The 23,601-nt window shown below is 42.3% G+C and overlaps 1 protein-coding gene across 4 annotated transcripts in view; it reads left to right on the forward strand.

Moving 5' to 3' along the window:
- RTTN (rotatin) overlaps window positions 1-23,601 on the forward strand; it is a 202,479-nt gene that overhangs the window by 9,991 nt on the left and 168,887 nt on the right. For all 4 annotated transcript variants that reach the window (XM_061594628.1, XM_061594647.1, XM_061594639.1 and 1 more), the window contains exons 4-15: window positions 385-471; window positions 1,759-1,849; window positions 2,165-2,279; window positions 2,986-3,136; window positions 4,566-4,731; window positions 5,835-6,016; window positions 6,988-7,103; window positions 10,001-10,168; window positions 19,219-19,431; window positions 20,911-21,023; window positions 22,152-22,278; window positions 22,548-22,673. In XM_061594628.1, the coding sequence (XP_061450612.1) occupies window positions 385-471; window positions 1,759-1,849; window positions 2,165-2,279; window positions 2,986-3,136; window positions 4,566-4,731; window positions 5,835-6,016; window positions 6,988-7,103; window positions 10,001-10,168; window positions 19,219-19,431; window positions 20,911-21,023; window positions 22,152-22,278; window positions 22,548-22,673 (1,655 nt within the window). The remainder of the gene's footprint in view (window positions 1-384; window positions 472-1,758; window positions 1,850-2,164; window positions 2,280-2,985; window positions 3,137-4,565; window positions 4,732-5,834; window positions 6,017-6,987; window positions 7,104-10,000; window positions 10,169-19,218; window positions 19,432-20,910; window positions 21,024-22,151; window positions 22,279-22,547; window positions 22,674-23,601) is intronic.

The following is a 23,601-nucleotide window of genomic DNA, read 5'->3' on the forward strand; positions in this document are numbered from 1 at the left end:
GGTCTGAGTTTCCCCCCTCTTTTTACACTTTGAACTCTTGATTCTCTCTGATTGTTTTGTGTATCACCATGAAAATTTACAGGGTTGTAAATCAAGTGTTTCTGAGTTCAGGACTATAAGTTTTGTAAGGTTTGTTTTGAAATGAGCTTGTGGGAAGCATGAGAATGGCATGGGGGTTGTTTTCAATTTAATAATACGGAATGTGAAAAATCCACGCTGGCTATAGTATACAGCCACTCTCGTGGAAATGGTAGGAGGAACCTGGACTACTTCTTTTTTTAAAAAAAATGACTGGATGGGAAAAATAATGATCTACAGGATTAACAAGAATGAAACTGTAATAACAGGAAATGCTGTTACTTACTATGGTTTTATATTTGTAAGTATTGTCCCAAGAACTTAATGCTGGATACTTTGACCAAGGGAAAAATCACGTACAAGAGATGGGAATACTACCCAAACAGCTAGCTGGTAAGTAGCTGTTATAACTATGAAGTAAACATATTTGACAGAATTTTCTCTTAATATGTTAGAGCTATTGCAAAACACTGTTGCTCAACACTGTGAATAATTGCCTAAATGTTCTTCCTTTTTTATTTAGATCATTGGTGTTTTTGAATAGATAGATTTATCTGTCTTGTGGTTATGGCAATTGAAGTCTCAGACACTGATTTGATGATCTGATGTGATGTCATAGAATGTTTGCGAATGTTCAGAGCCCTTGGGTAACAAAGCTTTAAACTGGTGAAAGGGAAGAGAAAATTACGTATTTATTTTAAAGAAATTTCACCTTGCTCTTCAGCCAAAGAATGTTTCCAGAGCCATAAAAAAACAAGACTTTCTGCATTCAGGCTTGCATTCCAAAAGACATAACACAGAAGAAGTGTGGGTTGGAAGTAAGGAGGAAATAAGAAAATGGGTGCAAGGTCTTCTAATGACCAGACAGATAGAAAAGCTGTTGCCAGGTAACAATTGACAGAGGAAGGAGCCTTGTTTCATTGCAAATTGTCAGCCTGGCTCTGATTAGAACCTCACATTGAAGAAGAGACAGGTCTGCTTTTGTGATGAAGCAGCATGAAGATTGGAAAAGGATTCTCTACATAGGGGAGCTTAAGGGTGGGGATCCCAGAGCCGATGTGGTGAAAGAAAGGCACAGAGTAGGTAACAAACTGAGAATCGGGTATCTAAGAAAAGGTAGATAGCTTGGGAAGAAAAGGCAGAGAAACAAGAAACTGAGCTAAGGAAGGACTAATTAGAGAAGAGGGGGCTGAATTTCAAATATTGATTTGAACTAATTAACCACTTAGAAGCAAGTTTAATCTAAGCAATCAAAAGAAGTACTTTAATGTCAGTTCTAATTATCATGTGGAACCAATAGCTGTAGTGATTATTTTTTAATATAATCTTGTTTCAAAATGGTTTAGTGTAAAATTTATTAATTCATTTTTCTGGTAGACTTTTGTGAATAATCTGGCACTGTTGACAAGGTAGCATAAGCTATCTACTTTTTGATTACATCCCTAGTACCTGCCCCATTCAGATATACTCCTTAACATTTAAGCCTCTGAAAATTGTTAGACATTATTTGTAGGTTTTAAACTCTGAAAATGTATATTGAAACAGGGAAGCAAGCACTCCTGCAACAGACAAATTTGATCTTATCAGTTTGTACAATGGAAACACTGAATGAAGGAATGTAAGTTTCGTGTACATTTCAGTATATGGCACAGGCTAAAAATAGCTTTCTTCCTTCCTCAGTGAAACATGGAGTAAAATGCTTGAAATTCTCTACATTTCCATGGTTATCCCTGACAACAACAGATAGGCATGTTCTTTCCTCAAGTGAAAGGTATGTGAAAATGTGTAACTTTTATTCTCTCCTATGACAGAAAATGTTGCTATGTTGCTTCTTTAAAGGGCAATGCTATAAGAACTGATTTTATCTATTATGCAACTGTGCATGGAATGGTTAGTGAAAACTCTGTCTCTTTTTTCTCCTCCCACACTCAACCTTTTAAAAAAAATTAAGCTACCCTGATTCTTTAAGATAGGGTGGTATATAATAAGGTCATAAGTAAAGCTATGCTACTGATGAAGTGTAAACAGTTGATTACCGTAGCTCTGCAAATCAAGTTTCAAATGCATGTTCAAATGTACTTTTCAGCTCACTGAGAAGCAAAAACCACAGATTAATTTGGAATACCTGTGAGCTTCTGCAAGATGTCATCATGCAAGACTTCCCTGCTGAAATATTTCTTCAGAGACCAAAAATTGTTCAGGTTAGAAATGCTTTTAACTGAAATATTTAATTGACGAGTGTCAACAGATGTTGTCTTACCTTGCTAGCCAACCAAAGTTTGTTGTTTCCAGGATCCCCTTGCTTAAGGAACAGTGTCATGTTCCTAATGTCATTTTCTCTTGGAATGCAGCATGAGATCAGGAGGAAGCTTCATTGGGTAGATGCCATTCAACAACATCTTGTGGATCAAGGGTGGGCAGACTTCAGATTTTTTTTCCCTGTGGAAACTCAAGATTTCTCAACCAGATCTAGCTGCTCAAGACATAAAGTTGGAGTTAAAGAACTCTGAGCATATTTTGTTTCCAGTACCAGGACTGAAGTTGAACATACAGTCCTTTCACATAAAAGAACAGGCCTGGTCAGCTTTCCCTATCCCAGCAGCAGAGTTTAGGTGGAAGAAAGTCATTTTGTTGCATTTGTTAAATTGGGAAATGGAAACCCTTGCCAATCTACCGCAAACCACATAGAAATCTACCAGTAAATCCCAACCTACCTTCCACAGACTTATGGAACCTTGCACATGAGGTCTATCCATTTTTGGGGGGTTCTGAACTATGTAATACAAGTGGGAATTGCAATCAGTAATGACTTTCCTATGGAAGTCTCTTACAGGGACAGAACTCGCCTTAAGCCAAGGCTTATATGCTTTGGCCTAAGTGCTAATTGAGCATTTTTGTTTATTTCAGTGTCTTCTGTCTCTAACTACGCTGGCTTTTGGAAGAGATGGACAATACCGTTTGGCCTTACAGGCCGTCTTATGTCTGCAGCAATTATGTATTTTCTTAAGAAACAGATTAAACTTCCATAGAGATCCAAGTTTTGTCTCGAGTGAATCTGGTTTGTATATTTATTTCATTTCGTTGCTCCCCTTAAAACTTACCAAGTGATTTAACAATAAACAATAAAAACATGTAAAAAACCAATTTCATCTCCGGTACAGATGAAGGCTGAGATAAAAAAATCTCCACTTTGTTGGAAAAGGAAGATCTTCAGTAGGTGCCAAAAAGAAACAGCAACTGACTCTTGGTTAACCATCAGTCAAGTTCTTTGTTTTGCTCCTGTAAAATAATTTATAGTGATAGTGAACATTTATAATTGCCTGCATGAAGAGATTTGTTTGTTATATTTTCAATCCCACACTTTCTCTAAATGTATCGCAGCAGTATTATGGATGAGTACTTCACAACCCATAAAACAGTTTAGTTACCATTAGATACCACTCAGGGTTGCTTCTGATGCAAAGTTGTGCTCTTCTTCTTTGTGTTCTTTTCATTTTTTAATTTATTTTCCAAGTATTGAGACGCAGTGCAGTACATTTCTCGCTCAGCCACCATAAAATATGTCATGTACAATAAAAAAAATACATGCTAATAAATAATTTGAGATAAGATCATTCCATGATAGATTACATTGTCCCTAATGGTTGAATATTTACTTGTGTCTTATAACACAAATATGTAACACACTTTGTTTTTTTGTTTGCGGGAGACAGGAGTATTCATTCCACATGGCAAACTAGCAGGCAAGGGAGAGGAAATGTAGGTGCTTAGGATCTAGCCTTGGTTTACCTCTGCTGCTAAGGAGCCTGTTCATTCTTGAATATTTCATGTTTTACCTGAGACCTTAGCTTGAAACTAGTGTGGCTACAGCAAGCACTCAAATAGCAAAATGATCACATTCCAGGCTGATTGATTTCTGGGAACTCTAACAGGAGGTAATATAACATCCTAGAGACCCTAAGAGATGACATAACCAACTAGTGCTGCACACAATTGCACTGTTTAGAGGCAAATAGTGCAAATATAATTCTGTTCTGTCTGCCTATCATAGGAAGCTGGTGTGCAAATTTGCAATTCCATAATTAAATACAAAACGTATGACCGTTTTTATCAGTTTTAGGTTCACGCACACAAGCTTGCATTAATACAGAAGGAACATATCTGAAGACAAATATTTGATCAAAGTTCACAGTACAGTTATTAAAAATTTGTCTTTTTACATGTTTCTTAGCATTTCTCCTGCTTTTTTAAAAACTAGTGGAAGGAAGCCTAGTAAAATAAGTATTCTAGCTAGATTTTTCATAGTAAAAATAGCTGTCTTGCCAGTGTGTGTTTTTAAGTGCAGTCTGAATGTTGAACTAGTTCTTTTTTTTTGGATTGTTTTCTATCCAGAAGAATCAATAGTAAATTTATTTAAGTGGTGTCTATTTTATCTGTCATATGCTTTGTGGTACACAAAGGCCTGACTGTTATTAATGTCATGTAAGGTACTGTTTCCCAGAATTCCTCAGTGTCCTACTGCCAAGATGCTAGAAGACTCTCTCATTCTCAGAATCCATCTCCAGGAAGTAGTAGTCCTCGCCCATCTGTGGTAGGACGTACAGGTCAGCGTCCCAGAGGTGATGGTCAAGACTGGGATGCAGTATCTTCCAGGTGAGAAAGTTGTTCAGTGGTATTTTTTTAATACCATATACATTTTATCCTTGTGCAACCTGCAGTCTCTGTTTTAAATTGAAGGTTATTATTATTATTATTTGGTAGTCACTTTTTATCCAAAGGTCTCCAAATGATTTACATCATTGTTCAAAACAAAAATAAATATATCTTACCATAAAAATAACAATAACCCCCATACAGCCACAGGAAGCTTTGACAGCACACTAATAACAAAACATCATAATCTCAGTCTATCAAATGCCTGGAAAAAAGTCTTTACCTGGCACTGAAAAGATGCCAGTGAAGGCACAAGGGAGATCTCATTCCAGGGGAGCACATTCCATAGACGGGGAACCACTACTGAAAAAGGCCTCTGCCTTGTCACCACCCTCCAAGCTTCCCTCAGAGAGCGTCTGTATCTTAAATGTGTGATTCTAGCCTTATATGTTGTAGAACTGAGCTGGACACCTTAAAACCTGTCCTCCGTTCAACAATCTTTATAGCTGTAGAACTATATAAATGTTTATAGTAAACACTGACCTTTACCACCTGTATGTTATAGCTCTGTATCTGCATCCCTTGGCATATGCATTGCTGTCTTTCTTTCTGAAGTGAAAGAGAGACTGGCATACTAAGGAAGCCCATACATACATCATGGAGTTCACACAATAATATGTTGACGGTTATGCCTCCTGAATGAACCTCATAATTCAGTGCATTTCTTGTTTCTCGCTGCTTCCAATGGAGGGATGAATGAATGCTGGCTGGCATGGTCTCTCCAGAGGTTGCTGGAGTCCTGGAACCAATAGCTGCTAAATCACCTGAAGGATTCTCATTGCATAGAGGCTTTAGGTAGGGCTCCTGTGTGAATTAGGGCATAGTTAAGAGCTAAAATAGGCACAGTGCTAATGAGCAGATGAAAGAAAATGTATCTTAGAGACATTTTAGGACTGGGTCTTTAGTCAGTTCCTTTAGTCAAGAAGTAATGCAACTATGGATGTCACAAATGATCTTGGTAAACAATAGGCAAAATGGAGTATTTGCAAGTAGGATAGGATGTATCTTGTGTACTGATAGGATTATTTGTTGCTTTTTTGTAGTGGAAGCAGTTCTCATGCTAATGTGAATTCCAGAGTATCTGTTCACTCACCTCTGGATATGGGCCACATTGACTTGCCAGAACTGGAAAATGAGGATACTTTAGAGTTACAGTTCCAACAGCTTAGTCTTCCACAGTTCTGTGTAGCTGTTTTGGAATATGCCGTGCCTCTTCTAAGAACAGGTAATTCTTTTTTTAAAAGAGTTTCTAGTTTATATTAGGCCAGGTGTTCTATGTCTGATGATTCTATTCATTTGAAATATTAGGGGTGGTTTTCAAATAAATAATTGTGCTAGCACAATGGGACTTTCCCCCTCTTCCCATGACTTCCCAAATCTGAGGTTTAGATTTTGATAATATGTGGCATGAGTATGGAGGGAAGTCCTGTTGGACTAGGAGAAATCCTTGTGCTGACAGAACCAGTGATTTAGGGCTACATTTAATATAACTCTAGACTTCATTTAAAAAAATGTAAAGAAACTTCAAATGATCTGTATTCATGAAGCAAGGATACCCAACATATCGTGTTATAAACAGATTAACATGCTATGAATTTGTGTACATTATGCGGTCTCTTTCCAGGAACCTGAGCATCTTAACGTTCATTTTTCTAATTTATCTAATATCCATCATGAAAGCAAGCTTGTTTTGAAATTGGTTTTGTGTTTGGTTCAGACCCCCACCTCTGCCTTATTGTCATTTTGTGGCTTTGGGCTTCTCACTTGTCTCCATCTAGTTCAATGCTGTTTCCACAAATGCCTCTGGAAATTTATTAGCAAGACATGGGCAACAGTGTTTCCCCTTTTGTTCTCAGCTCGGCTTCAGACATTCCTGACTATGAACAGCAGGTGGGGGAGGGTCCCTCCCAACTTTGATTCTACGGCTGGTCCATTCATTATTTTAATGGAGCTTAGGACAAGGAGCTCAGGGCAGCCTGCATGGTTCTTCCCCTTCCATTTTCCCGCACAAGGTTAGGCTAAGAGCTAGTGACGTGGCCAAGGTCACCATGTGAGTTTGCTAAGCTCCAAGGGAATTAAACTAGTAGACTCTAAAGTTTCACTACTACTGTTTTTTTAAAGGCTTGTTAACCAAATTAGTTAATGCATGGGATAGGAGCTTCTTTGCTCTAATATCCTTCTTGTGTAAATTCTCAGGTAGTAAGAAAGTGACCGTGCACGTTCTGGAGTGGCTGGCTGAAGACTTGCTACTTATTGCTGATGCTGTGTCTGAAGATGTTTGGGAAGACAGCAGTCTTTTTGGGCTAGAACTGGTGAGAATCTCAAACGTGTTCTCTTGGATTTCAGCTGAAAATATTTATCAGTGTGCTTTTGTAGACATGAGACAGAAATATACTGCATTTACTTTATCTCAATTTATAGGCCATCTCACATCAAGGATTTAGAATGGGCCATTTTCTAAAAAGAAACTGTATAAAATATCCAGTCTCCTGCTTTTGTACATATATAAAATAGCATTCAGTCGCACTACAGTCAGTATACAACGCAAGTAAAATTCCCGTGAGACTTCATGGGTGGGATTGAAGGCAATACTTTTCTCTCCCCTTACATGGAGTTCTCTCTCTGTCCTGTCCCACTTTTGTTGGTTAAGTTGTTACATAGTTTATCACCAGTTCCTTCCCTTTCTTCTCTAGGGCTATCTGCTTCTTGTCTTAGTGCACTCAGGAATAGGGGAAGACCACTCCAGCCCTACTGTTGTAGGGAAGGCAGTGGTGTGTACACTTAGCTCAGAGCAATGCTGAGAGTTTTCGGCCAGATGCAAGAGTTAGGAGACAGATGTACTGGGGGAGGAGGTAAAATGGGACACAAGGTGGGTAGGGGCTGTGTTAGAGCTCTTCCTATCTTGGTGCTTCTCTCTCCCTCTTCTGTGCATTGTGACTAGCAATATAATAATTTGATAAATTCTTAAAAATACAAAATAGTGAAAGAGAATGCTCTTAAACCAGAATTTCATCCATTAATCTGTATAGGAATTGCTCTGTTTGAACAAACATTTTAACTTGTCTTTGAAAACAGGTAGCATCAGGCTTTGCTGGACTTTTATAGAAAGAAGGATTTTCATAACTGAGGGAGTCCTGCTGTAGCAAGTCTTGTTTTTGTCCCCCCCCCCCCAGAAAAAGTTATATGGAGGCAGATACAAAATTTCTGGAAATGCCGAAGCCATGCAAGACAATTTTGGGGGAAACTGAAGTATATAATATTTATGAAATCTAAACTTGTTTTACTGCTTTAATAACATAAAATGGATCATTTATTTAAATTTTATATTCTATTTGGCAAATTTATCAAATTTCAAACTATAAATACCTTTTTTTGTACAAGCAAAACCTACCCAGTTACAGTCCACTTCTTTCTGTAGGTCTTAGTCAGAGCTGAGATACCACCCAAGTGATGAGATTTTTCCTCTCGGGCACCCACAACAGTCTCGTGCAGTTTTTGCCCCATCTTCTGACTTTTTTTCCTCCAGCAAAGCAGGGCAATTGGTGGCTTGTCTCCCAGTCTGTAGCAGGATATATGTGTCATAATCATTTTGAGATGAGAGGTGAAAAGGATGGCCACAAGGATGGGGTCAGGTCAAGTAAAAAAGGACAGCAGAAGGTGAATACTTTCCTCTGTATTTTGAAACTAAACCAAACATAACCAAGATGGCAGCACCCTCTTGGTGCAAAAATCCATCTTGGATTAGAGTGTCTGGATATGTTAGAATGACCACTTTCTCTAATTCTGTAGATTGTTTTACTCTAAATCTGATGTGGCTAACCTTTTCAGCTCAAGGGCTGCATTGTGAGTGTTCACCACCCTTCTGAAGGTCTTATAGGCAGCGCAGCTCAGCACATGCACTCAGCAGAATGGGGGAGACAAGCAGCCTACACATCTACATTCTCTGTCACTCAGTGTTTTTATTTCCTAGTGCAGCACCAGTGTAGAATACTCTCCTACTCCTCTAGCACTTTACAGAGATCTAAAATACAGCTTCTTGTTACTTTTACAAAGGGACTGTTTCTTCTCACCGCTTGTCAGAAGGTCTTAGGGAGGAAATGGGAAGGAGTACTTTTTACTGTTTTCATAATCTTCTCCAAAAACGTATAACAACGGTGTTGTCTCCCTAAGAAAGGTGCAGTGCAAGACAGAGAAAGTGTTGCAACAGTAGCAAAATTAGAGAGTATCTGAATGAGCTTTGTGTGTTTGAATCCTTGCTAAATATTACACCTTCCCTGAAATTAGCCAGACTGAGACTTTAAGCTTCAAAATAAGAAATAACTACTTTATTCTAGAAGTACATACTTGATAGGAAAGAGTTCTACATCTAGCTAATTAGCTACGTTGGAGACTCAAACACTAAGCCTAGTGTTTGCCCTCATGCTGTGAGGAGAGAGATAAACAAAGAGAAGATGTCTGCTCTCCTTCTCAAGAGAATGAAGAAGCCGGAAGATGTGGTCAGCATCCTGAGAATATCAGTCTAACAGGAAGGAAGAGTCAGCAGGAGGTCAAAGGATAGGTATAGCCTAGCAATCAGAAGGTCTTCTCCCTATCTACCCTTTTTACCAGATTGCCAAAGAGATTGAAAGAACTCCCCTCTCACTAGTGGCAATGGTGGGACTTAATACTTCCATCTGCTGGGCAAAGATTTTATTAATTTTTTTAAAAAGCCAAATTGTTGTGAGGCTTCAGGAGCCACCAGAAATTGCTTGGATGGTGTTTGTGTGATGTGGCCCCTGAGTTAGCCACCCCAACATTTAAAAAAGCTTACTCTAAAAGAAAGAATATTTCATAGAAGGGTTTTTTGGTTTTTTTTTCAAAACTTCTGTTTTTCTGTTAGAAAAATGGAAAAGAAGACCTTGTGGGGGGAGATACACAGCTTTCCCTCCCGGGGCCTTCACATCTCTATATGAAATGGACGTCTCAATTATTTTTAACAGTTGGGGGTAGGGGGTAAATTAACTTTTTACTGAATTCCTAGTGAACTATATGGAACCTTGTGACATGAGGACAAGTTGAAAAAGACCATAGGAGTCTTAAAAATGTGTGTGAGAAATTCACTGGATGTCTTTTATCTTGTTCTAACAGTATCTCCATTAATGACTAGATATTTTCCTGGCATCTTTTGTTCATAAATATTGAACTTGATGAAATTCTTTTTAATTTGCAGAAGGAAAAGCTGCTTGGAGTCCTAGATTCTTTAGGTGAAACCATTTCCTACCACAAAAGTAATGCAAGGTCAGAGCAGCCTGAACTTGTGATGGTTCACAGAATGGCATATGTCAGTGTTTCACTTTTCACCGTTCGGCTACTGCAAGTGCTTCTCCCTGTGGAAAAGGTGGACCTCTCCATTACTTGAAAGGCTACTTGGGAAAAAAAATGTTTTCTAGCGTAATTTTTAAAAAGTACTCTTCCAGCTATATTTGGTCCTTCAATTTTCTTAAAAAGACTCTGTTTAAAATACAGCGTATCAGCAGAGATACAGTTTTATTTCTCACATGGCGAGAGGGGAGCTTTCATTTTCCATAGGAGGACTGCCATCAAGTGGGTTATAGCTCCACCTATCGTCCGAAGGCAAGAATGTTTTGAAGTCAAGACTAGGGGCGTCAGGCCCCTCCCACTCTCCAGTTCATTCTTGCCTTTCGTCCGTACAAGTTTGAATTTATTGATAGCGTAGCTTCTAGATAAGTTTTTGTGTATCTGTGTGACAGGGTGGGAGGTTTGTGTGTGTAGTCCTGTGCGTTTCCTTCCCTCTGTCTTGTCTTAAACTGTCTTGTTTAAAACTTTGTTTTATTATTACTGGGGAATTTCTTTGGGGGGGTTCTCCCTTGCCCGTGTTTTTTCCCCAGTACCTAGCCTAACGGCGCCTTAGAGAGACCGCGGCTGCGGTTCCCTCTTCCTCAGGTGGCGGACGCAGCCTTAAACCAGGAGCTTGCGGCTGCAGCTTCCTGTTCTGCTCTGCCGCTTTTTTCGTGCCTTTACGGCTTGCCGCCTACCCCATGAGCCTGCTGCTGCGGCTCCTTTTGTCTTCAGTCCCTTTGTTCGTTGGGTTGCCGCCTTCCCGGTTACTGCCGCGGCATTTTTCTTCGAGGCGGTTCCTTCAAAACTCCCCCTCCAGGAGCCTGCGGCTGCGGCTCTCCTTCCTTCCCTCTTAGCGGCTCTTATTGGTTGGGCTGCTCTGCCTCCCCTGACTCGTTCCGCGGCTTTAAAAATCTCGCCGCGATGGTCTCTAGGAGTCTGCGGCTTATTCCCAGTTTCCCTGCTACTGCCCCAATGGCTACGGGGATTTCGCTGGCCGTCCTGCCTCCTTGGCAGAGTCTCTCCTACCTGGCTTTTAAAGCCACGATTGCGTCTCTCAGCCCCGTGGCTGTAGAACGTATTTGAGGCCGTTCTCTCGCATTTACTTTTTCTGGTCAGCCCCATTTCAGCTCGCTGGTGCTCCTCAGTGTCCGCCATTGCTCCTTCCTCATCCCTCCACCATTTTTGATTGATTTTTTTCCCGCTCTTTTCACGGGCGCCATTTTGTTTGTCCCTCTTTTCCCGCTCTTTCTGTTTAGCCTATTCAGTACTGAAAAGGGGGTCTAGCTTACAAGGGCTGTGGATAGCAGAGCCAAAGGCTTCTAGTCAGCTCCCACAGCGTGATCTACCCTTTGTGTGTGTGCTGCAGATAGGATCCTATAGTCCTACACAGGTTCCTCTACTAAATCTGCTACTGCTGCTGCCTCTTGCAACTATTTGATCCTGTACATTCTCATCTGCTTCTGATGCTGCCTACTGCAACTATTTGAACCTGTATGTTCTCATCTGTGACTGTCTCATCAAGGCTGTTTTAACTGTACATTCTGCCCTATCCGTGGCCGTGTACCAGGCTGTTTGAACTGTACTGTCTGCCCCATTCGTAGCCGTGTACTAAGGCTGTTGATACTGTACAAAAGCTGTTTGAACTGTACATTCTGCCCCATCCGTGGCCGTGTACCAAGGCTGTTAATTCTGTACATTCTGCCCCATCCGTGGCCGTGTACCAACGCTGCTGAATCTGTACATTCTGCCCCATCCGTGGCCGTGTACTTCGTCATCTGAGCCGGTGCATTCTACCCCATCCGTGGCCGTGTACTGAACCTATTTGGGTCTGTACATTCTGCCCCATCCGTGGCCGTATACCGAACCCCTTGGGAATATATGATGGCGGAACAGCCAGTGACAGCTCAGGCAACCAAGCCTAAACAATCTAAGGCAACCAAGCACAAGCACATCAAAGTGGTTGCCAAAACTAAGCATATATCCAGCCACAGCACAACCAAGCAGGCACGCTACATTTCTGTACCGGTTTCTGAGGAGGCTGGCCAGGAACCATTAACAAATCTGTTTAATTCTCCGACCGCATCCTCCAAGGAGGACTTTGCAGGGTTTCTTGACCAGCCAGCAGCCAGCTATCCTCCCATATTACCACCGAGGGCTCATTCCTCTTCTCAGCCTGCTGAACCGTCCATCTCTTTGCCTTTGCAAGCACAACCATCTTCCACACCGGGGCTGCAGCTGTCTCATGAGTTCATATTGCAACTACAAGACATGCTGTCGTTCTTCTCTCAAACACAGGCACAAGTCACTGCCGTGCCTCAGCGGAGTGTTTGCAGACAACCCGATGATCTGGGCCACTATGTTCACAATGAGGCAGATCCATCATGTTCTCCAAACCCTTTTGACATTGCCAGGGGCAGGTTTGTCAATGACGTCTCTTGTGGGGAGGACCCACCATATGCTATGCAAGCCGAAGGTGATGACCGGAGTGACCAGTCGGAACAAGAGGAAGATACATCCTATCGTCTGTTTGATACCTCCGATTATCAGCCCCTTGCTTGCAGAGTACTGAACACCCTTGGTCTACAATGTACACAACCTGCAGCTGCCACTCCCGCAATTAAGGGGGCCAGGGTCCTGAAATCCCCCACACCAGCGGAGCACTACCTTCCTGTGCCAGATCCTATTGCTAAGCTGGCCAAGGACGAATGGTCTCACCCATTACAAACACGCCATTTTAATGCCCTTGCGGACAAGCTTTACTCTTTGGCTCCGGAATTTACTAGCAAACTGGCCGTCCCTGGCATAGACGAGCCAATCTCCAGTCTAGTTTCTAGATCCCTTTTGCCGAGGGAAGGAGATTCACATTTAAAGGACGCCACTGAGCGGAGGCTGGACTTTGCCTTACGCAAAAACCATGAGGCCACCGCTTTCTCCATGCGAGCTTCTGCATCAGCTTCCATCTTTTCCAGGGCAGCGATGATGTGGTTGGATGACCTCTTAGATGATCCTAATCCCGATCCTGTCTCTCTGAGGAGGTCACTGGTGAAATTACGCAAGATGGTGGCGTTTGTGGCTGATGCCACCTTGGACGCTAATCAGTTGGGAGCAAGAGCTATGGCAGCTCAGGTAGTTGCTCGGCGGACCCTTTGGCTTTGTCACTGGCAAGCGGACTCTACAGCCAGGGTCAGCTTGTCAAGGGCACCTTATTCGGGCTCAGTACTCTTTGGCGAGGAAGCCCTAAAGGCAGTACTTGTTGACCCCAAGGATGCTCGGAAGCCTGTCTTGGCCACTGTCAGGAACGTTGTTCGCAGGCCCTTCAGACGTTTCACCTCATACCTCACAACCCAGCCCTTTCGAGGAGCGCAGCCCGGGGGACGAGGTCGCGATTTCCGAACCAATGATTTCCGTTCCTCCAGGGGAGTCTGGAACAGACGTTTCCCAGGCAGATCTCAGTACCAGGGACGCAGAGGTGCCTCAACGTCTTCATATCGGGGCGGGTCTCGCCAGCACAGACAGTACTGACGCGATACTGGTCGGGGGCAGACTGCTTCTGTTTGGAGACCATTGGCTGCGTCTGACTCAGGTCACCTAGATCAGAGATCTTTTTTGTTATGGCTATGCTCTAGAGTTTTGGACAACCCCTCCAGACAGATTTCATCCCTCTCCTTGCCCCAGGGCACCATCCAGGCACTACATCATGCAAACAACCATACATCACCTCTTGGACATGGCGGCAATAGAGCCAGTCCCTACAACAGAGAGGTCGGAAGGGGTGTACTCCCTCCTATTTGCTGTGCCCAAATGAGATCTGTCATGGAGGGCGGTGTTGGACCTCAAGTTCATCAACCTTTTCGTAAAGTATCGCAGATTCAAAATGGAATCCCTCCACTCCATTACAGAAAGCCTTCACAAAGGAGACTTCCTGGCTTCTATCGACCTAAAGGAAGCGTATCTCCATGTGCCCATTTGCATAGCCCACAGGAAATTCCTTCGGTTTGCCTTCGGCCCCCAGCATTTTCAATATCGAGCGATGCCGTTCGGCCTCTCGTCTGCCCCGAGAGTATTTACCAAGGTGCTACTCATACTAGTGGCTTACCTCCGACTTCAAGGGGTGCACATCTACCCCTACTTGGATGATCTTTTAATATGGGCGAGTTCGAGGGAGCTGGCTCATCGACATCTAAAGCTCACACTCCATGTCTTGCAGACCTACAGCTGGCTAGTCAATTTTGACAAAAGCCATCTACAACCAACCCAACGCCTACAACATCTAGGGGAGATGTTAGACACCTGGCAGGCGACGGTGTTCCTGTCTCCAGACCGCATAACTGCTATCATAGACATCGCAAGATCTCTGATGCACCACGCAACCGCAGATGTCATGCTTCTAGCCAGGGCTCTCGGAATGTTGGTATCCACCATCCATATTGTGCCATGGGCTCGAGCTCATACTCGCCACCTTCAGTGGGCTTTGTTGCCGTTTCAGCAGGACATTGCCAGGTCAAATCTTCGAACAATTTCCTTGAGCCCCGCACTGCGTCTTTCATTCTGCTGGTGGACGAGGGTCCAACATCTCACCCAGGGCACTCCGTTCAGAGAACCCCACAGGACTGTTATCCCCACAGATGCCAGTCTCCTCGGCTGGGGAGCCCACTGCAACTCCCAGTTCGTTCAGGGGGTTTGGACCACAGTAAAGCAGACTCAGAGCATCAGTTGGCTGGAGCTAAAGGCTGTCCACTTAGCTCTGCTCCATTTTCAGTCTCTGTTCCCCTTGGACCATGTTCTCATTCGAACACACAACACGTGTGAGAAATCACATTTAAACAGACGGGGGGAACCAGGTCCCGTTCTCTGCAGAACCTAGCTTACCTCATCTTCGACTGGGCAGAACAACATCTACAGTCCTTGAAAGCAGAACATCTCAGAGGAATTTGGAATGTGCAAGCAGACTGGCTCAGCAGACAACAGGTCTTTCTGGGAGAATGGAAACTTCATCCGACCATTTTCCATCTTCTCCAGCGTCAGTTCGGTGTCTTCTCAGTTGACCTGTTTGCCTCCAGTCGCAATTGCCAGCTACCCAGGTACTTCGCACGATACCTGGACATGACAGCGGAAGCGGTGGATGCTCTGTCACTACCGTGGCCAGATGGCCTATTGTACGCCTTCCCTCCAATACCACTTTTAGCCAGAACCTTGAGGAAGGCACGGCGCGAGAGGGCACAGCTGGTTCTGATAGCACCATATTGGCCCCGTCGACCGTGGTTCTCGGATCTCCTTGCAATGTCGGTGACGGACCCTTGGACACTCCCAGTCAGGCCAGACCTCCTATCCCAGGGCCCAGTATGGCATCAGGACACCAATTGGCTCAACCTAACAGTGTGGCTTTTGAATGGGGACATTTGAGGTCGGCTGGCCTGTCTGACGCTGTTATTGACATTATCTTGGCCTCGAGAAGACCATCTACCACTCGTATATATCAACATATATGTGACATTCTCCAGGTGGTGTCAGTCCCAGTACCTCGATCCTTCCCAGGCCACAATACAACAGGTGCTGCAATACCTTCATAGGGACCTTATGATGGGACTTAGACCCAACACCTTACGTCGACATGCGTCCACTCTGTCGTCCATTCTCTCAGTGTCCTCCACTGGTGCCCCTATTGCCTCGCACCCGTTCATCAAACGCTTTCTGAGGGGAACCGCTCTACGCTCACCAGCTGTAGTCCACCATTTCCCTCATGGAGTTTGTCGAAGATCCTGCAGGCTTTACAATGCCCTCCGTTCGAACCTCTTAGGACTGTGCCTTTACGTCTGTTGTCATTCAAGGTCTTGTTCCTGATCGCGATCACCTCTGCGAGACGAGTTTCGGAACTGGGCACATTGTCTTCTGCCCACCATCTCTGTGTCTTCCACAAGGACTCTGTTGTGCTGAAGACTGACCCTTCCTTCTGTCCCAAGGTTGATTCAGTTTTCCATTGCAACCAGGACATTGTTCTTCCTTCCTTTTGTCCGAATCTTACCCATCCTCTCGAGAAGGCTTGGCATTCGTTGGATGTTCGGAGGGTTCTCAAGACCTACCTGTCTAGGACCCAGGATATACAACGATCCGAGTCTTTATTTGTATCCTTTCATCCACGTTCTATGGGGCATAAAGTAGCTAATTCCACCTTATCCCGCTGGTTGCACGCATGTATTTCCTTAGCTTATGAGTCCCTTAAGCTTCCAGTTCCAGCTAGCATAACAGCTCATTCCACTAGGTCAGCGGCCACTACGGCTGCTTTTGCTACCAACGCTCCTATTGCTGATATTTGCAGAGCTGCTGTTTGGTCTACCCCACACTCGTTTATAAGGCATTACAAAATAGATCATTATGCCTCTGCCGATGCCTCTTTTGGCAGACGAGTGTTGCAACAGGTTCTTAATGATGATTAGGATGTGGGTGGTCCCTCCCTGTTATGGGCTGCTTTGGTACATCCCGCTTGATGGCAGTCCTCCTATGGAAAATGGACCATTGGTCTCACCTGAAGGGTGATTTTCATAGGAGGACTGCCATCATGACCCTCCCAGTTGGAGGATGCCTAGATATTTTTTTGGGTTTTTTCATATATTCCTGTTACGCTATTATATTTAGATTTACTAGTGAAGTCAAGACTGCTATTACTGTTATATCGCTACGTTAGAGTCATACTATTAGGATTATTGCTATTGTGTTATGTCTTTGCTGGTAGGCCTGTTGGCCTTTTTTCCTGCATTTTTAGATTTCTCTCTTTGGACTCGCTGCAAATGAACTGGAGAGTGGGAGGGCCTGACTCCCCTAGTCTTGACTTCAAAACATTCTTGCCTTCGGACGATAGGTGGAGCTATAACCTGCTTGATGGCAGTCCTCCTATGAAAATCACCTTCAGGTGAGACCAATGGTCCATACTTACTTTATTCTCTGATAACAAGTCTGCATCCTGGTACAGTTGGTATATACATGTATTATAATGAGTGTGTGCATGAAAAAAGAATGGACAATGTGCTAATCCTTGTAGATAGGATTAATTTTAAAAGGAAGTGTTACTTCAGGTTAAAATGCATCCCTGAAAGCTGGTGTTTTAAGCTTGATCACATCAGTTGGCAAAATTTCATAAGTGATAGTCCATTATTTGCATGTTCTCCCAAGTTCCCTAAAGCATTTAGGTCAACATTTAGCTTATACTATTATTCTGTATTTTTTTTGGGGGGGGATAACTTAGAGATGTGGAGGCCCAGAAAAAACCCAGAAACCCTCCTCATTTTTCTGTTCTTCCCCCCACGTTTCCCCCCAGAAATAAAATTCTGGAAAAATTTGGAGAAACAATAACAATCCCCCCCTTTCCAGTTTTTTTTCCTGGGCCTTCACATCTCTAGCATAGGTTCAGCAGGTGGTTTGATGATTTTCGGTACAGGTAGATGACTCTGAAGTGTTCAGTTTGGGAAATAACTCCTTTTCACAGTGATTAAGTTAAAAAACTGTCAAAAGTAAATCTGCCAAGATTATACTGTTTATGCAGATTATATATGCACAAAGTTGGGGTAAACTGTTAACATCATGCTGTGTCTTAAAGTGTGCGGTGTTGGAGCATTCTGAATGTATATAGAAATGGAGTGTGCTGTCTGCCATCTGGTGGTTAAAGAAAAGAACTCTACAGCTCAATCTGCATCCCAGTTAATGCAGATGTGGTTTAGGACGGTTTCATGCAATATGTTGTTGAAATATTATGTGAATCAGACCTTAGTTGTGTTTATACCCATGCTATTGTGCCTGTACAGGTGGGGAGGGGGGCAATCTTCTCTTGAAATTTTGTTACAGTTTGATAATGGTAAAAAGCAGTAAATGCTTAGCTAATCTGTTTTGGTGTAACTGAAAAAGCACAGAAGAGATGCAGGCTGGACATTTTGTGAATTCATCTGCTGTGAATTCGTGCTGTATGTCCCACCTAAACGTGTTTTTGCTAGCGCAGAGGCTTTAGTTGTCATAGTCATCACTTTTTGTTTCTAAAATGTATAGCTGCTGTTGTGCCCACCAGATGTTCTGGACTACAACTCCCATCATCTCTGCCCATTGGCCATGCTGACTGGGGCTGATAGTAATAGCAGTCAGCAACATTGGAGGGCACCACATTGAGTACCCATGATATGAGATGTACACCAGGGCTTCTGTATGAAAGGGAACAAGCAAGAGTGCAAATGTATAAAAAAATCCCTTCAATAAAAATAACTTTATCATCTATTCCATATAATAATAGACTGATATTATCAAGCAAAGGACTTGATCAGAGACAGTAGCAGATCTACAATTACCTAGCCCAGAAAAGATTTTCTGAAGAAAATGTTTCTTATATTCTGAATACTTCTAATACTGTACTATTGTGAGTGTTGTCTCTGTCTTTCTCTCTCTCTCTTTTTGGAGGGGAAGCTTAGGGTATCTTCATTTAAAAGATCCCACTCCTTAAGCACCTCTAGGATGGATAGAATCTGAGATCCTCAGATTAATGAACTGGAGGGAAGTGATCAAGGAGGTGGAATAATGCATGCTAAACCCAGGATCTGAAAAGTAATAACAGTGTCAAATTCTGCTCAGAAGTTCACTGATAGTGGCATGTTGTATATCTATTTTTATTTATTTATTTATTGCATTTGTATACCGCCCTATAGCCGAAGCTGTCTGAACAGTTTACAACAATTAATGACCTATCCCCATAAGAAGGTGGGTTGACACATTTTGTGTAGTTTCTGAACTGCATTAGGGTAGTTCCTTGTGCAGTGTACTTTTTACTCCCAACATTCTGAATTATCTAACTTGGTGATGACAACAGAAACCTATTGCGGGAGTGTCTCAGCCTGCTGATCACTTGTGTCTTCTGAATCATTACTTCTCTCAGATTCTACAGACAACCTCATCAGCATTTCCATTGCTTTGAACAAAAGCTTCAGTTTAGCAAATTATTTCATATTTGTGAGGGGATTGTGTGTGTTATAAATGATTGACATGATTGAAAATTGAAAGAATACCTAATATATAGACTTATTTTCAAATGTTTCCTGTCTTTCCTTTCTTAAGGCCAGTAGTGTTTTACCAGAGAGTTTACAGGCTTCTTTATTTGATCTTTCCGTGGACATGCCTTTCTCCTTGGAATATCCAAGTATTCATGATTCTGTAATAGCTTATTTGGAACAAATGAATTCAGAAAACTACAGTATTTATAAACAAGCTGCAGAGGCTGCCTATTCTGTTGAGTGCACCTGTAACTTTATTCTGGAAGTCCGCAAGGAGGTAGGAAACATTGAATTCAGTGTTCTAAGTGGAAACTTTCATCCCATTTGCTCTCTTTGTTGGATTTGAATTGAGATGTATTTGTATATTATTTATATATATATATGCAAAAATTCTAGCTTTTTTATATATGTGCAATTCTTTTGTGTATTTTTTTTTTGTATTGTAAATTGTTTTGGGATGCCTCCTAGGAAGCTATCCATAAATGAAGTAGAAATAGTAGTAGTAATAGTAATAATAATTTTATTTATTTTATTGCAAAAATTTATATAACACTTAAGTGCTATTGTCTCTAAGCGCTATGCAAGTAACTCAGTACACCTCCCCATCTAAATAATCTGATTTTAAAATGATAAAATCAGAATTCAGTTACAATGCCTGCTGGAATAAAAAAAAAGTATTCAGTAGGCACTTGAAGTTCAACAGGGAGGAAGCCTGTATGACCTCAACTGGAAGGGAGTTCCATAAAATTGGGCCCACAATACTGAACCCCGAACTCCTGGTGGATATGAGCTGTGCATCCAAGCCGTGGAGGACCAGTAACAGTGACTCTCCTTAAGAAGCTCTGTGATTGGGCAGTGTAAACTTCATAGTGTGTATATGTACACTTCATGTTTGAAAAAAGGTGATGAGAGGAGAGCCTATGTTGAAGATTTTCTTCACTACAAACATAGTATAAGGGCAAGGGTGTGAACAGCTGTGTTCTGTTGTTCTGAGTTTTTCTCATCCTTGGGTTGTGTGTGTGTGTGTGTGTGTGTGTGTGTGCGCACACGCATGTGAGAGAGCAGCTTGGCCTGACTGATGCAAGGGTTTCTTCTAAGTAAAGTTGTTTAAATCTCATGCATCCTAGTTACATCTCAAGAGGTAGCCATGTTCACAGTGAAGTTAGCTTCTAAGATGTAATAAGCATACTTGAAAATAATGGGCAAATCAGTTTGTGGTGAACTACAAATTATGCTATTTCCCTGTTGTCATCACTCCAAAGCACTTCCTTGTCTCAACCTTTCCATCTGCATGCAAAAAATCACTTTGCTATGCATGAGCAAACTTAGAAGCTGTGTTATGTGTGCTGACATACTGTAGATCTGATCTACGTAGAGTCCTACATACACTGCCCTAGGATGAGTTTCATGGGAGTTACTGAAGGTATTTTGAGACGACCATCCTTTGCCCTATGGTATTGTGGCAGTACAGCCCTCTCGGATTGTGCAACGTGGTAAAGTCATGCTGCAATGTGGGCAGGCCTATGCATGTTCTGCCCTCGCTCACTTTTGCCAAGCATCCCACCTGCTATGTGTTTAGGTACATTGAATGGCAGTATTAATGAGTCGGCTGTGGGCTGGTTCTGGTTCATGCCATTTTTGCAAGCTACTATTCCTGGTTGTATCATTTGCAATTAGCAAATAACTACTTGTTTGAAAGTTCATGTTTGGTTGATTGACTCTTAAGTGGATCTTCTTAATGTGTGCTCTTTTGTAGGGGGAAAAGAATATTCTTGATTTACTGGAGTTGGCAGAACAGGCCCTAAAAAGTCTTCCCTATCACCAACACTTTACTCTACTTCAGGAGTTCATCAACATTTGTTCAGACATGTAAGTGTGTGACATCTCAACGTGCAAGAAAGCCCCATGTCACAATGCTGGAGTATGGGACTATTTTTTTTATAATATGGGTTAAGTTGTTGTGTTGTTTGTTCATCTTAAATTCATCAGTAATAAATGCTGTTGAGTGACTGACTTACAGCACTGTCCTGTACACTCTTACCTGGGAGTAAGATTGCAATCCTGTACTCCCACATAAGGGTCCATTGGATTGCAGCCTTGTTTATATAGTACCATAGATATACATGATTATTTACAGAGCAGCGCACACAAAGAAGCAGGCTCCTACCCAAGGATCTTGTAAACCCTCCAGGTCACCTACAGAACTTTGCTTATAGGACTTTACATTGTATAAATTAGTCACAGCCGTATGGTGGGACAAAGCTGCGGAGCTCTGTTTCTGACACCAGTGCCACTGCAGCTTACCTAGATGGGGATGGGGCAGGCTGGTGGTGAGGATGTGACTGCACAGGCATGCCAGTGGGAGCAACAGAATTTTTTATACATTGTTGTTCTGCCCTGTCCTGTTCAGATAAGTTGTGGCAACAGTGGTGTCAGGAGGGTGGCTCCATGGCTCCACCTCACCATGCAGGTCACTGCTGGTATAAATACATCCCCATGTTGACATTGGGTGGTACAGCAAAGGAAAGGGCATGATAGCACATGTTTCTTCAGAAATAAGGTTATATCCACACCATACATTTAAAGCACTCTTAATATTCACTTTAATATCCATGGCTTCCCCCAAAGAATCTAGAAAATGTAGGCAAGGCTGAGAGTTGTTAGCAGATGCCTCACAGAGACACAGCACCCTCAACAAACGACAGTTCCCAGATTCTTTGGGGGAAGCCCAGACTATTAAAATGTCATAAAAGTGCTTTCAGTGTATAGTGTGGATGTGACCTAAGACAGTAAGTCTTTCTTTATGGTAAATTGGCTCGGAATTGCACCTTTGCAAATCACAGCTTGACAATTAACCAAGTACAAAAATAACTAAATTAGTTGTAAACTCCTGAGTGCCTTGGCTAAGGAGAATATGCATCCCAAGGCTTCAAGAATTGGCTTCTCATGTCTCAGAACAATTACTTTCTCTTTGTATTGAATTATTTCTACTTGTAGCTGGAAATCTGCCCAAGCTAGCCCATTGCTGCAGGCTGAGAGTCAGAAGGTGCTTCTCCATCTGTTGTCCCATCCTCTGTTGAATATACGAGCCGAAGCCTATCGCTACTGCCTTGAAACTGTTAAGGTTAGCATTTAAAATGGCTTGCAATTTCTTCTAAACCAAAGAAAGGTTTTTTTCTTTTTAAAAGATACATTCTATTCCATTTAGAAATCTAGTCTTTCAAAAGCTGCCTTAGTTGCATTGGGATAAAAAAGCACCATTTTACTGTAGGAAGTTAAGCTTGCTTGGCATGAATTATGCCTGTTAATGATGTCATTATTACCTTGTTGGAAATAGCTTGACTATTTCTGCAAAGCTTGTCAAGATTTAACTGTGTTATGTATTCTTTCTAGGAAAGTTTAGGCATTCATAATGTCACTAAACTTGTTTCTTCGGTCAGCTGTGGAGTACATTTCCTGCTTCATCCCAAAGTTCTATATGAAATATGTAGTTTTGGCCTTCAAGACTCCCAACATGAGGTATTACATTTTGTATATTATATAATCTCTGAGTTAATGTGTAGGTTGAAAGGTACATACATCAAAGGACTTCTTACCTTCTGTCCCCAAAAGGTTAGCACACTCTTTTACCAGGCTAAGTCTCTGTGGACCTGCATCCTGAACAGACTTACTTAGTCATCAGTGCTATTTACTTCACATGCTTAAGACTGCAGCTTATGGCTTGCTTTAGAATGTTTCAACAGAGGCTCCATCTGCACTGTACATTTAAAGCAGTGTCATACTGTTTTAAACCATCATAGCTTCCCCTGAAAGAATCCTGGGAAGAGTGGTGAGAGTTGTTAGGAGATCCCTATTCCCCTCACAGAGCTACAGTTTTCAGAGTTCCCTGGGAAGAGGGATTGATTGATACACAACTCTGGGAATTGTAGATCTATGAGGGGAATAGAAGTCTCCTATCAACTCTCAGCACCCTTAACAAACTGCAGTTCCCAGGATACTTTGGGGGGAAGCCATAACTGTTTAAAGTGGTATGATACTGCTTCAAATGTATAGTGAGGTTGGGGCCAGAGTCATAAGAAAGAAGGACAATATGGAAAGGGACTTTGATTTTAAAAAATGCAATTAATGTTTGTGTGGACCATGACCTCATCAGAGGAAAAGCCTCTCCCCCTTCAAGGACTGGGATTCTGAAAATGGGGCTGACCATGCAGCCATTCTTTGCTTTTTTTGTCTCAAGTGCTCTGTTGTTAACAATCCCTGAAACCCTCAATGAAGCTAATATATATCAATGGTTTTTGATCATTTGGAGACATTCTCTTGGCAGCTTTTGTTTAAAGTTGAGCTCTTGTATGCCAAAAATAACATGCAGCTATGTGTAGTAGCGCTATGTTTTATTGAGGAAATATTCTGCCCTGATGCTACAGTTGATACATTTTCCTGGCAGACT

This window comes from Rhineura floridana, chromosome 1 (genome assembly GCF_030035675.1).
Source record: "Rhineura floridana isolate rRhiFlo1 chromosome 1, rRhiFlo1.hap2, whole genome shotgun sequence".
Lineage (NCBI taxonomy): Eukaryota > Metazoa > Chordata > Lepidosauria > Squamata > Rhineuridae > Rhineura > Rhineura floridana.